The sequence below is a fragment of the Oculina patagonica genome, chromosome 3, assembly GCF_052425735.1.
Source record: "Oculina patagonica isolate OP01 chromosome 3, crgOcupat, whole genome shotgun sequence".
Lineage (NCBI taxonomy): Eukaryota > Metazoa > Cnidaria > Anthozoa > Scleractinia > Oculinidae > Oculina > Oculina patagonica.
The window spans coordinates 11,361,210-11,372,441 of NC_135760.1; the positions used below are offsets into that span (position 1 = coordinate 11,361,210).

At 38.8% G+C, this 11,232-nt stretch overlaps 1 protein-coding gene and 1 long non-coding RNA gene across 5 annotated transcripts; both read left to right on the plus strand.

The window, feature by feature from the left end:
* Positions 1-564: 564 nt before the first annotated feature.
* Positions 565-6,595, plus strand: LOC144646517 (dapdiamide synthesis protein DdaC-like). Of its 2 annotated transcripts, none has more exons than XM_078506139.1 (4): positions 565-681; positions 3,170-3,737; positions 4,661-4,867; positions 5,091-6,595. In XM_078506139.1, the coding sequence occupies exons 2-4, from the start codon at positions 3,171-3,173 to the stop codon at positions 5,499-5,501; spliced, it is 1,185 nt and encodes a 394-aa protein (XP_078362265.1). In that variant the 5' UTR covers positions 565-681; position 3,170; the 3' UTR covers positions 5,502-6,595. The 2 variants fall into 2 exon arrangements, with proteins under 2 accessions (XP_078362265.1, XP_078362266.1); XM_078506140.1 differs by having other exon boundaries at positions 579-681; positions 3,148-3,737.
* On the plus strand, positions 2,381-9,749 carry LOC144646555 (uncharacterized). 3 transcript variants are annotated; one of them, XR_013569445.1, is made up of 3 exons: positions 2,381-2,455; positions 7,941-8,015; positions 9,121-9,749. It is a non-coding gene; the product is annotated as an uncharacterized LOC144646555 (long non-coding RNA). The 3 variants fall into 3 exon arrangements; XR_013569444.1 differs by lacking the exon at positions 2,381-2,455 and adding an exon at positions 7,210-7,344; XR_013569443.1 differs by lacking the exon at positions 2,381-2,455 and adding an exon at positions 7,234-7,344 and having other exon boundaries at positions 7,858-8,015.
* Positions 9,750-11,232: the final 1,483 nt, after the last annotated feature.

An 11,232-nucleotide genomic window follows, 5' to 3' on the forward strand; every position in this document is an offset into this window, starting at 1 on the left:
CAGTTGAGAAGAGAGATTGAAAAATACGCCGCTTACAGGTCAGCTGGCTTCCGTGCCTTTCCTGTGAAATTGCAAGAATTATTCTAATTTGTGTTTTCCCTGAGGCCTACTTTGAAGCTAATTAAGTGTGTACTACATAATAAAGAAGGATGTGTTATTGCTTCTTAGATATTTGAAAAATTCCTGTCGGTAGAAAAATAAAAGATGCTGTGAGCCTATATCAAAAATGACTTACTTAAAATGAACCTTATAAATGTCAAAGAAAGTGTTTTTGATATTGATTCAAAAATGCCGGAAACGTCTCGAAAAACAGCTTTTGTTCATTTTTGCACAATACGTGAATTCCTATCGCTAATTACAAACCGAGCTACGCGAATAACTATATTATCTCAATTTCTTCATATTTACCTTAAGTCTTTGTTTCCGGAATACTGACATCATAAAAGTGCATTTGCTTAAGCAATCATTCTCATCAGCAAAATCAAAAGAAATTACGCAGAGTCTAATATAATTAAGTGTAAAAGTGAAAATATTTGTACTTTCGACAGTTTTTATGACAATACAGTGTTAACGAGGCCTTGACTGGTTTACAAATCACTTCAACGGCTGCGAAGTTTCGGCTGTCTCTTCCCGGAATCCAACAACATTTCAAGAATTACATGGAAAAATCTTCTAGCTAAGGTAATTACGAATTTTTTTACTTCTATTCAGTCAGTTATTAGAGTAACTGGAATTTATACAAATGAAAAACGCTTCGGTACCTCCTATTTGTTAAGTCGATCTCTCGTACTTTATATGTTGCACTTAAAGGGCTTCACTACAATTATACAAACTTATCAAAACTTGATTTAAAATGGTTTACTTAAGACTCGAGTACTGGACACGCAAGAGAGATGAATTTTTAAAAACATTATATCGTTTAAAAATTACACGAGCATTGCAAGAACTTGAAAGGGCGTATGCTTTTAATCATAGTTTCAGGTCGCTAATTTTCACCTCTTGTTGAGAATTTTATGGGCGAAAAATTTTTTTAGCGTCAGAGTGTGAAGTCAAATTGTTCCAAGTGCTAACCTTCGCAACGCTATGTTTGTATTTTGTCTCTTAAAATGTCGATTTTCATAGCATCCATAGTCTTCCAATATAAAGTGTTTTTTTTTTAACTTTCGGGTGGTTTCCGTCCAAGAAATTCTTGTTTCCCGATCTACTTAGAGATTTTCCCAGCGAAAATAAAACTAAGATCAAAACAGAAAACATGCAGAAAAAAAATCATGAGAAAATTAGCGAAGCTTATTGTAATAACTCCACACACTGTCTACATGCAACGAATATGCAAAATACAATGCAATTCACACTTCTAACGCACTGATTTTTTTGCATAAATCACAATCACAGCTTAATCTCAATATCTGTCTTGGCGAGAAAACCAAAGATCAAACGGAGTAGCTACAAGATCTGCTTGATTAAAAACGCATGCCAATAGGATTGAGGAGCTATTAAAAAGCTACGGTTGATTTATTTCCCAATTAAATCGAACTTCTCGTTTAGTTAATGATCCGTTATTAACTACCGTAACAAACTTTGATAAGGTAAAAAATACTAAACAAGATGACCTTTCAAGCGCTTACACTTTGGCAAAAGTGAAGAAAAGTGTTATTATACACGTATGTTTGTTTTTGCCAAAAGCTAATAAAGTGGCCGTAACTGTTGTCACTGAACGTTTGAAGACTGTCAGCTAAAATCGTGCCATTCAGCTCGCTATTTTTTTTCTGAAGCCTTTCAAAAATTTAGATATACCTCTATCGAACAAAACATGATGCAAGTCCAGAAAGATATGCGACGGTTTTCAATCAGGGGCGCCAGAAAGAGTACTTGCTCGGATATCAGACCCTCTAGGTATAACACCATTTCCTGCATTTTTGATAAATTAGATAAGGAGACGCCTTTTAAACTTTGAACAAACAAACGTTATAAAATAACGCACTTTATGTTTTTCGAGGCGAACTATAATACTAATGCGTGGAAAACAGCAAGCATGAAAGCACACATGAAATCTGCCAAGTTCTAAAACGACTTTCGGCTTAGCCACGCCTGCTTAACAGTGCTTTTCTATTTAGCCGATTTGGAAAAAAAATAAGAACCTGCTTGCATTTTACCGGCACTTTTGACTAACAGTTCGGTTACATACCCACCTTCTCTGTTTGTTTGTATTTTATCTTATCTTGAATATTTTTTTTATTTTTTTAAATGAAAATTTATTACTAATTTCGCTGGTGTCCCTGCAAGGTTTTTGTTTGTTAGATTTTAGCAAAACAGCAGGAGAGCTCTTTTCAGTCTTGTTATGACAAATTTACCATTTTACCATGTATTTCTTCCTGCTTAGTTTTTCAAGCAACCACTCTAAATTGATCAGCGTTTTGCTTCAAGTTTATTAAGTCAAGAATCCAAAAAGTAACTGGTAAGCTAACCGTTTAACAAACGAAAACAGTTATGGCTGTTTTGTCAAATTACTCTTCGAAAAAGCTGTATTGAAAACAATAGGAAAACACATTTAATAGGTTCGTGCAGGAATGTAATGAGGAGTCCACAATTTTTTAGCATCGTGATGTTCAAATATATTTAGAGATCACAGAAATCGGTCATCACTGACAAATTTGTAATTAATATAATATCTCAGAAATGACAATCTCGGTCTTTTGAGGTTAATTACTGACATCGACCCCGAAGGGGGGTACTCCTTGGAATTTTTGGTGGGGGTGTGCCGCTCGCATCTCCAAATCCAGACCCAATTTCAGACCAAAAAATGCCATTTTCCACACCCGTTTTCAGACCTGACCTTATGCATCAGTGCTGAACGATAGTCAATGTAACAAAGATGAATAGGTAAAATTTAGCTGGAATGATATATTTTATCTATTTCTCTTTCTCTCTCACCAGTTACTCGCCCCGGTTGCTGGGAAGAAAAATAAATTTATAAGCTTTTGTGAACGTTCCCCCGATAACCATACCCAATTTCAGACCAAAATGCTCAAAACCTATACCCGTTTTAAGACCAAAACGACTGAAAAACCATACCCTTTGGGGCGGCCCATACCTATATACCTGATATAGGGGAGTACCCCCCCCCCCCGGGCATTGACCTAACTACAGCTCTTATTTTACATCTCTACAGGATGTCGACGCGCAATTTGTTTCTTCTGAGAAATCTCTCCCGCCGAGAAGTACGTGGGATCTTAGGTTGGGTCACGCAAACAAGATCCCTTGCCTCAAAGCCCCAAGTTGCTGAAAATCATTCCTATTTTACGCCTATTCCTCCCGAAGACATAGCATTACAATTTAAACATCGCTTGGCTGGGAGGAAATATTTGCCCGGCTCCCAAGGAAAAGGCTTCCCAGAGTTCCTTGCATCCGCTCGACAGGGGTTTCCATACGCCTTGCGCGCCGACTCTGTTAGTCATGTGAGCGTTGAGAAATGGGCTCAGCTCTGCCGCGAACAGCTCGACAAGGCTCTCCCGGAATACAACGCGGTCCTTTTTCGCAATTTACCCTTGTTTGAAGCGGGAGATTTTGCAAAGTTCACGTCCAGACTTGGGTACAAACCAACGACGTACGAAGGTGGAACCGGAAATAGATACCTGGCCGAAGGAGAAACGGAAGTGTATTTATCTACGAGTGATCCCCCGGATTTCAACATTGAGCTGCATAATGAGATGGCCTGTTCGCCAGTCCATCCTAAGAAGGTGATGTTTTAGTAGATGCACGAAATATCATTCGAGTTATAGTTTTTATTATTTTAAAGTTTACACTCACTCACTCTTCCTCGTCGTGCCATAGGCAAAATACTAGGGTACCAACGGATCAACCTAGGAATGTCGTGTTTTTGTTTTAACTGCTCTTTTTAAACTTTGCTGATAGATAAATTAAATTAAATTCGTCGAACATGCGCGAGAAAGCTTAAAACATACAGTAAAAAACCTGTACATGTGAGTAGGAACCTAATTTTTAAGAACCTGCTAGGCCTAATATTGCTAGTTAGACACCCTCTTTCTAAGAACCTTAGCCTAAATTTCGGAAATGTGTTCTTAATCTCAAAAATCGATTAAAAATGTTTGCTTTTAGAGAAATAAGGTAAGTCGACATTCTGGATCCTTTTGGAGACTCCTAGAAGTTTTATCACTCCAGATGCAATGTAAATGCCAATGTTGAAAATCATAAAATATTATTATTGATACAGTCACAAAAATATAAATAAAATAGTATGCAAATTTCACATAAGAAAAAGGCTGAACACCACTAAAAACTATATTAACAACAATGTAAATTTTTCTTCGGAACTGAAGAACAAATTAAGAACTTAAATAGCCTAAATTTGTACCAGTTACCATTTATGTAAGAACCTGCTTAGGCTAACTTGAGAAAATGCAGGTTCTTACTCGCGGGTTTTTTCTGTATATCAATTTTTCAGCCATGTAATAGGAGCCCTTATTGGCCTAGTGGCGCTTATTAGAATAGAAGCAAACAAGTGCATAAAGCGCTTGTCAGTAAAGGGGTGCTTATTTATAATTAGAAGAAGGGCGCCAAATCCCGGGGGGCGCCAAATCGAATCTATGGTAATAACTCCATGTTCTTCTTCATAATGTTGTTGTGTGTTTCCTTTTTACAGATAATGTTCTTTTGCCTGACTGAACCAAATGAAGAATGGGGAGGTGTTACTCCACTGGTCAGAAATAGCGAAGTTTTCGCTCAACTTGATCCTGAGGTTGTAAAGAAACTCGAGGAAAGACAGATTCGTTACACGCGGTATTTACCTGACGAGAAAAACAAACCTTATGCATCCTGGCAACAGTCGTTCATGACCAACGACCGAAAGGTATGGCAGTGCTCTATGGCTTCGCTTTTAACCCGCAATCAGCCTCATTTTTTTTCGGTGCGCTCTTGTTTACTTTGTAGGTTCGCGTGCCTCGATATGTAAGGAATTCGGGGCTCAATAGGCCGTTTTCAAAAATACTAAATACTCTTTGTTGTCCCTCCAAAATTTTGCATAAGCATTGTTTTGCTGTCGATATACTGAATGATTTTTTATCGTTTTGTAGAAAGTAGAAGAGTTCTTACAACGACAGAAATTCAATTATGAATGGGAGACGGACACCGGAAATCTTTATTACTGGTACACACTTCCGCCGTTAGCGACTCATCCAATCACAGGTCGCAAAATTTGGTTCACGCAACCAAACGTACATCACAACACATACTACAAGGAATCACCCATGTTTGATGGCGTTACACTTCCGGACCACATGTACCCAACGCACACACAGTACGGCGACGGAAGTGAGATCGACCCGGAAGTGATTGAGCACATCCGGGCAACCGGCTGGCGGAATGCAGTTGGATTTCCTTGGCGGAAACGAGATGTGTTGGTAATGGACAACTTAGCTGTTCAACATGGCCGACTGAGCTTTAAAGGAGACAGGCTGATTTTGGCGTACTTGACGGCTGAATAAGTTCAGTGTTTAGCTGCATGTGAGACTTGTAAATACGAACATTTGATGACTCGGAATATAATGACAATCAGTGTTTAATTTCTTGGCAAAAACACACTCACACAGCATGTTGACACGATAAGTGCCAATTTTCCCAGGGAGGGGGAGGAGGTACCAATTTTTTAATGCAGTCCAATCTGGGCGTGGCTCAAGCTTTATTGTCTCAAGAAATACCAAAATCCGTAATTACAGCGAGACAACGAGCATCCTCACCCCTTCCACTTGGGAGTATCTGCAGGTCAATTTTGATTTGTTGTTCCACTATATTGTAAGTCGAAGAAATAGTTGAATTTTCCAGAGTTCAACTAACTTTTGGCCGAGGAGATCAATCGTTGACTCTAGGTACTAGGTTTTAGTTCGGCTCAGTGCGGCAATCTAGTACTTAGTAGCGGCAGTGCCGTGACCCAGGTCGGCAACCGCTGTGCACGACAATTAGATTGCGTTCACAGTTTGCTTTGCACTACGCCCTCTTCCTCGTGCGTCTTTGCTTTAGCTCGTGAAGCTGAAAAATGAAATGTGTTTGCATGTTGTACATAATTTGCATTTTCGTTTTTGCGAGTGCTTTTTCTCCAGTCAATTTGGTCGCCTTTACGAATCGCGCATGTAAGAAATGTCCTGCTGTTTTCAGAGTACTCGGAAACACATATTCGTCAAAAGATGTACATATTTTAAAGAAAAAAACATTAAATCGAATTCAAAGTTTTAACCAAGCTTTTGTATGACCAAATACACAGCCAATTTATCGCCAACAATTCTAGCATTTCTTTGTGACTACAGTGTATGTGCAACTAACTAACTAAGCTGGCCGGCGAACGATCGAACAATTCTGTCCGCATCTTTTATAATGAGCGCCACGATATTTTCCAATATGCCTACAGGTTTCAGGAAGTAAAGGCTCCTACGAAAGTAGACGTTTGTAGTTCCATGGAGGCGAGTAATTGTAACTCAGTAGTATAATTAAGCGTACAAAGAACTCAGGCTAGATAACTGCGAGAGGAACTGTAAGATAGTCTAAGATAACGCTTCCTATTTTTTGCAATAAATTTGTAATTTCACCCGCTTCTGTTATGGTAACTTTAATACTCCAACATCACTCTAGAACTTGTGGTTTTACTTATACCATACATAAATCCTGAACATATAAACCCCGCGCTTATTGTTCAAAGCTGCTTTCTTGGGAATATAAAATGACTTACTCCTTTACTCAGTTGTTCTGCATTTCCTAGCCTGTTGAAATTCCTCAAACTGAAGAATAACGAATACTTCAGTCCGCCCTTTTAGATAGTCTTTAGATAGTCTTTTCCCCGAGTTTCTATCACAATATCTCTTGTTTAAAACTTACAGCTTACAATTTTAACTTGAGCTAGTTTGGCCCAGTTACATGAAAAACCACGTACGAAATATCTTTACTCTTTTATGATCCCTAAGATGAAAATGTTAATTCTCCTTACTTATCAACATACCTTCCTTCAATGCTAGTTCCGAGAATTTCCTGTTACATCAACTGACAACGTAACACTCCTAACTGACGATTCTGTGTATTCTCCTCACCTGTCTTGATATTTTACTGGAGAAAATAGATTTTGATTGCTTTTGAGAATTCACAGGTTGATATGAAAATTGTTTACCTCCAAAGAGGTTTTTCAAGCAGGTGGAATTACCCTGATATAAATCAGCGTCTGTAAACAACGCGAACACACTGTTTGTGAAGAGTGAAGCTGAAACAATTTAACTGTAGTTGCTATTATCTTTTTTGATTCGATCAATTCAATTCAAGTCAATTCAAGAGCCCAAGAAAGAAAAGGTAAGGAATTTATTAAGTCGCAACTCTAAATAATGACGATAAAATCTGTAAAACACATGTCTCTTTAAAAAAATATTTAAAACCTGTACAGGTAATTTCAACGAAATTACATTTGCTCTTCATGTTTTAGTCTAGTCAAGACAAAATAAAATCGTATTTTTTTTGGTCTCGTTTAGCTTTAGCCGAATTATTTTTTTTTCGCGTCTCTTATACTTTCGCCTCTGCCGTCCGTCTGCCTTTTCACTTTATTTCTGTATATTTAATCTGCTTCTCCTTTACAGACTTGAACGCTTTGTCAGGGTTTTTCCCAATTTATACTGGAGAAGAATTATTCTCCTCTGATAGATAGATCGCCTCTAGTAAAATTGCGTTTTGTTAAAAGAGCTTTCGTTTTTTAGATTTATCATAGACAGTTTTCCTCTTTGACAAGGAACTCAATAAGGTTTGTTGTGAGTAAATCAGTACTATTCAGATATCGAGAATTCATGAATGAAACAAATATTGTTTTCTCAGAGGCGACACTATTTAACAATCTTACTGCCGCACTTGCATGGGTCATTATTTTGACTATGAAGTTTTCTCGCCCAATTCTTTAGAATTACTCGAAAGAAATCGACTTTCATGGATGCCATGGCTACTTTAACATCAACAAATACGACAGCACCTCACAGGTAAGACTGGGGGCGGGGCTGGGAGGGTACTCCTATATATGAGCTATATATATATATATGGTATGTGTCGCGGGATAGGGTATGGTTTTTGAGTTTTTCAGTAATTAAAAAAGGCATCCTTTCAGTTTACCCTTTTTGGCATTGCTAGCCCGGTGCTAGTCGTTTTGGGTATGAAAAAAGGCCAGCTACGATTTTCGAGAAGGCAACAGCGGTTCATAAACTCGGGTAATAATATTTCGTTCCCTAAAATTTTCTGAAGTTTGAAAGTCCAGCTAGCGTATCCGAAAAGATACACTTTTCTTAGCGTTTAAGAATAAGGCTTTAAATCACACAAAAAGGACACTTATAACGTAAAAACGGTGTTCCAACACCTATAGTAAAATTTTCTCGTTGGGTGCCCCTGGATCCTTAGGTAGGGTTCCATTAAATCGCATCAGCTAAAATTAAAATGCGTAAATGTCCAGATAACGAAAAAGATATGGTCTGATGAAAGCAACCACACGTTTAAACCTTCCATGTTTCAAAAAAAAAAAAAATAAAAACGACCCGTTCATACAATTCTAAGTTAGCGTTTTTCCTGAAATATAGGGTGCCATTTTTTGGTTTGAACCTTAAAAAGTGTATCAATTTTTGATTTTTTATCCTAAAATAATGGTCAGAATAGTATATCTGTTTCAACAGCATCCTTTACAGTGATTTTGTGGAACCCCTTACGTGAAATAGTTTTTGATAATTTCCCACACAATAGATTTTCACTTTTTGAGAAAATATTATCATAGGCTTAGTCCCGGGGCTTGGAATCGACGGCTAGGAGTATTGATACTCCCCCTGGATGGGATGCAAGTCCCTCATAGGTTGTCCCCACCCCTCCCCCCCCCCCCCCCCCAGGTTGCCCCAACAATTCTTGAACAATTCGCCAGTAACAACTCATACCGGGTGGAGGGACCGATGTGAGTTTTAAAAGGGTCTTGCTCTAGAATACAACACTGACTAAGGTTGGTAGGGCTCGAACCCGGACCGCTTGCTCCGGAGTCCAACGTACTATAACAATAGGCCACATACGGTAGAAATAAAGGACCATTATGTTAACATTTTGAAATTCCAGGTCTGCTCTTCCGTCTGCGTATAATAATTGGTCTCCGTGGGCCTGGGACTGGTGGCTCGATCGAGAACAAGGTGACGTCATCAAAGCGGAACAGACAGCGCAGGAAAAAAGAAGCAAGACCGCTGACAATAAGCAGGCTTCCATGAACGAATCGACAAAGAAGACATAAGATGCTGCTTTTTTTATCACAGAACGAAATGTTTTATTTGAAATGAAATGTTTGTAAATGTTTTATTCATGTCCATTCGCAAGAGGGAACCAGGCTAGGCGTTAGGGACGGACCATTATTTTTTTGGAGGAAGGGAGGGGGGCAAGTATGAAAATATTCAAAAAAATTGTTTGCAGGGCCTAGGAAGACAAAATAAATTGTTTGCAAACACGATATGTATAACAAAAATAGTTTGAATTTCGAAAAAAAATGTTTGCAAAGGGTGCATAAACTAAAAAAAAGTTTACAGAGGCAAATTTCTCATACCCCCCTCCAAGAAAATAATGGTCCGTCCCATATTCACTGGGTTTCGTGCCTGCCAGTGACTGGGTACTAGTATTTTAACAGTTTGTTTAGATATTGATAATGCCCACCGATTGAAGGTGGAAATAAAATCCTTGACCTTCACTGAGGTAAAAAACTCGCGAATAACGTGATTTCAGCTACAACTTTAACCTTCAGAAATATGACGAGGCTACACACATGAAATTTATAAGTCTGCGTAGCAGGCGCCTTGTAGTTTTTGAGCGCGCATCTGGGAAATGCAAAGTTGCGAGACGTCGACGCCTTCACTCTTTTGCTGCCGTCTTGCGTTTACCAAATGCGTGCCCAAAAAACTACACAGGTGCCTGCTACGCAGGCGAGGAATTTAGGCAAAATTAAAACCAAGCCAGTACAGCGGTTTCACCATTTTCTTGTGTAGTTAGCAGGGGTACAACCATGTGCTTTAGCTTGACTCGCTCGCTTCGTTTCCCTCGTTTCTTCCCTCTTTCCCCTCCCTCCCTCTATCCTTCTATCCCTTCCCTCCCCTCCCTCTATCCCTTCTTCCCACATTCTTCGGCAAGTATTCATTCCACGCACTGGATTCTCAGGACAGGTGCCAGGAGGTGGGCTGTGGCTCTGTTGCCATGGTGACCTACTTGCTGCTGAGGAGTTTGTTGCCACCCTCTACCGTACCTTACGGCCTCTTCCCTCTAATACGCTAAGGGACGGACCATTATTTTTCTGAGGGGGGGGGGGGGTATGAAAAATATTGCAAAATTGTTTGCACGCAGGGCCTAAAAAGACAAAAAAAAATGCTTGCAAACACGATATGTAGAAAATAATAGTTTGGATTTCGAAAAAAAAAAAGGTTTGAAGAGGTGCATAAATTTAAAAAAAAAAAAATTTCAGAGGAAAATTTTTCATATCCCCCTCCAGGAAAATAGTGGTCCGTCCCTAATTGGCTTAGAGTTTTACCTCCACGATACTCGAACGATATGGTTTCCAGTAAAGATTGGCGAGTTGTTATCCGCAGAACTTGGATACGATATCTCGTTTACTAATACTTCACTCCTTACATTTCAAGGAGAGCTATCATACTGAATCACGCGTCACTCTGGTGACTGACGTTTGTGGTTTCTCCAATATTACCCCTTCATTGTTGCGTATTTTCGCGAGTCTTTAATATTTTTACGACTAGAGAGAAATCGCGAAAATAAGGACATAAAAGGTGCCGCAAAAATTAAAGGCGCTAATTTTAATTACTTAAAATAGAAACAAGCAAACGGTCGGTAGTTTTCGGGACAGTTTTTCTAGAACGAGCGGTGTAAAATCATAAACGAGTGCGGCTAAATAAACTTGCTTGATTGAGGTCATTGAGAGTTTTATGTTGCTTTAGTGCGGTATTCATTTCATGGTAACTACAGCAATGACGATCATTTCGGGAATTTAATGGCAATTGGGTCGAATTTTCCTTATAAATCGCGAAAATTAAATCTTGCGAAATTAGGTACCCGCGAAAATAAATAAGAAGTAATTAGTTTTGTTCCACTGTCACGCAATCTGCAAGTATATGACACAGACGTGACTGCGTACAACCTTGAGATATTGCAATACTTGGGGGTACAGAGAAATGTTTATAT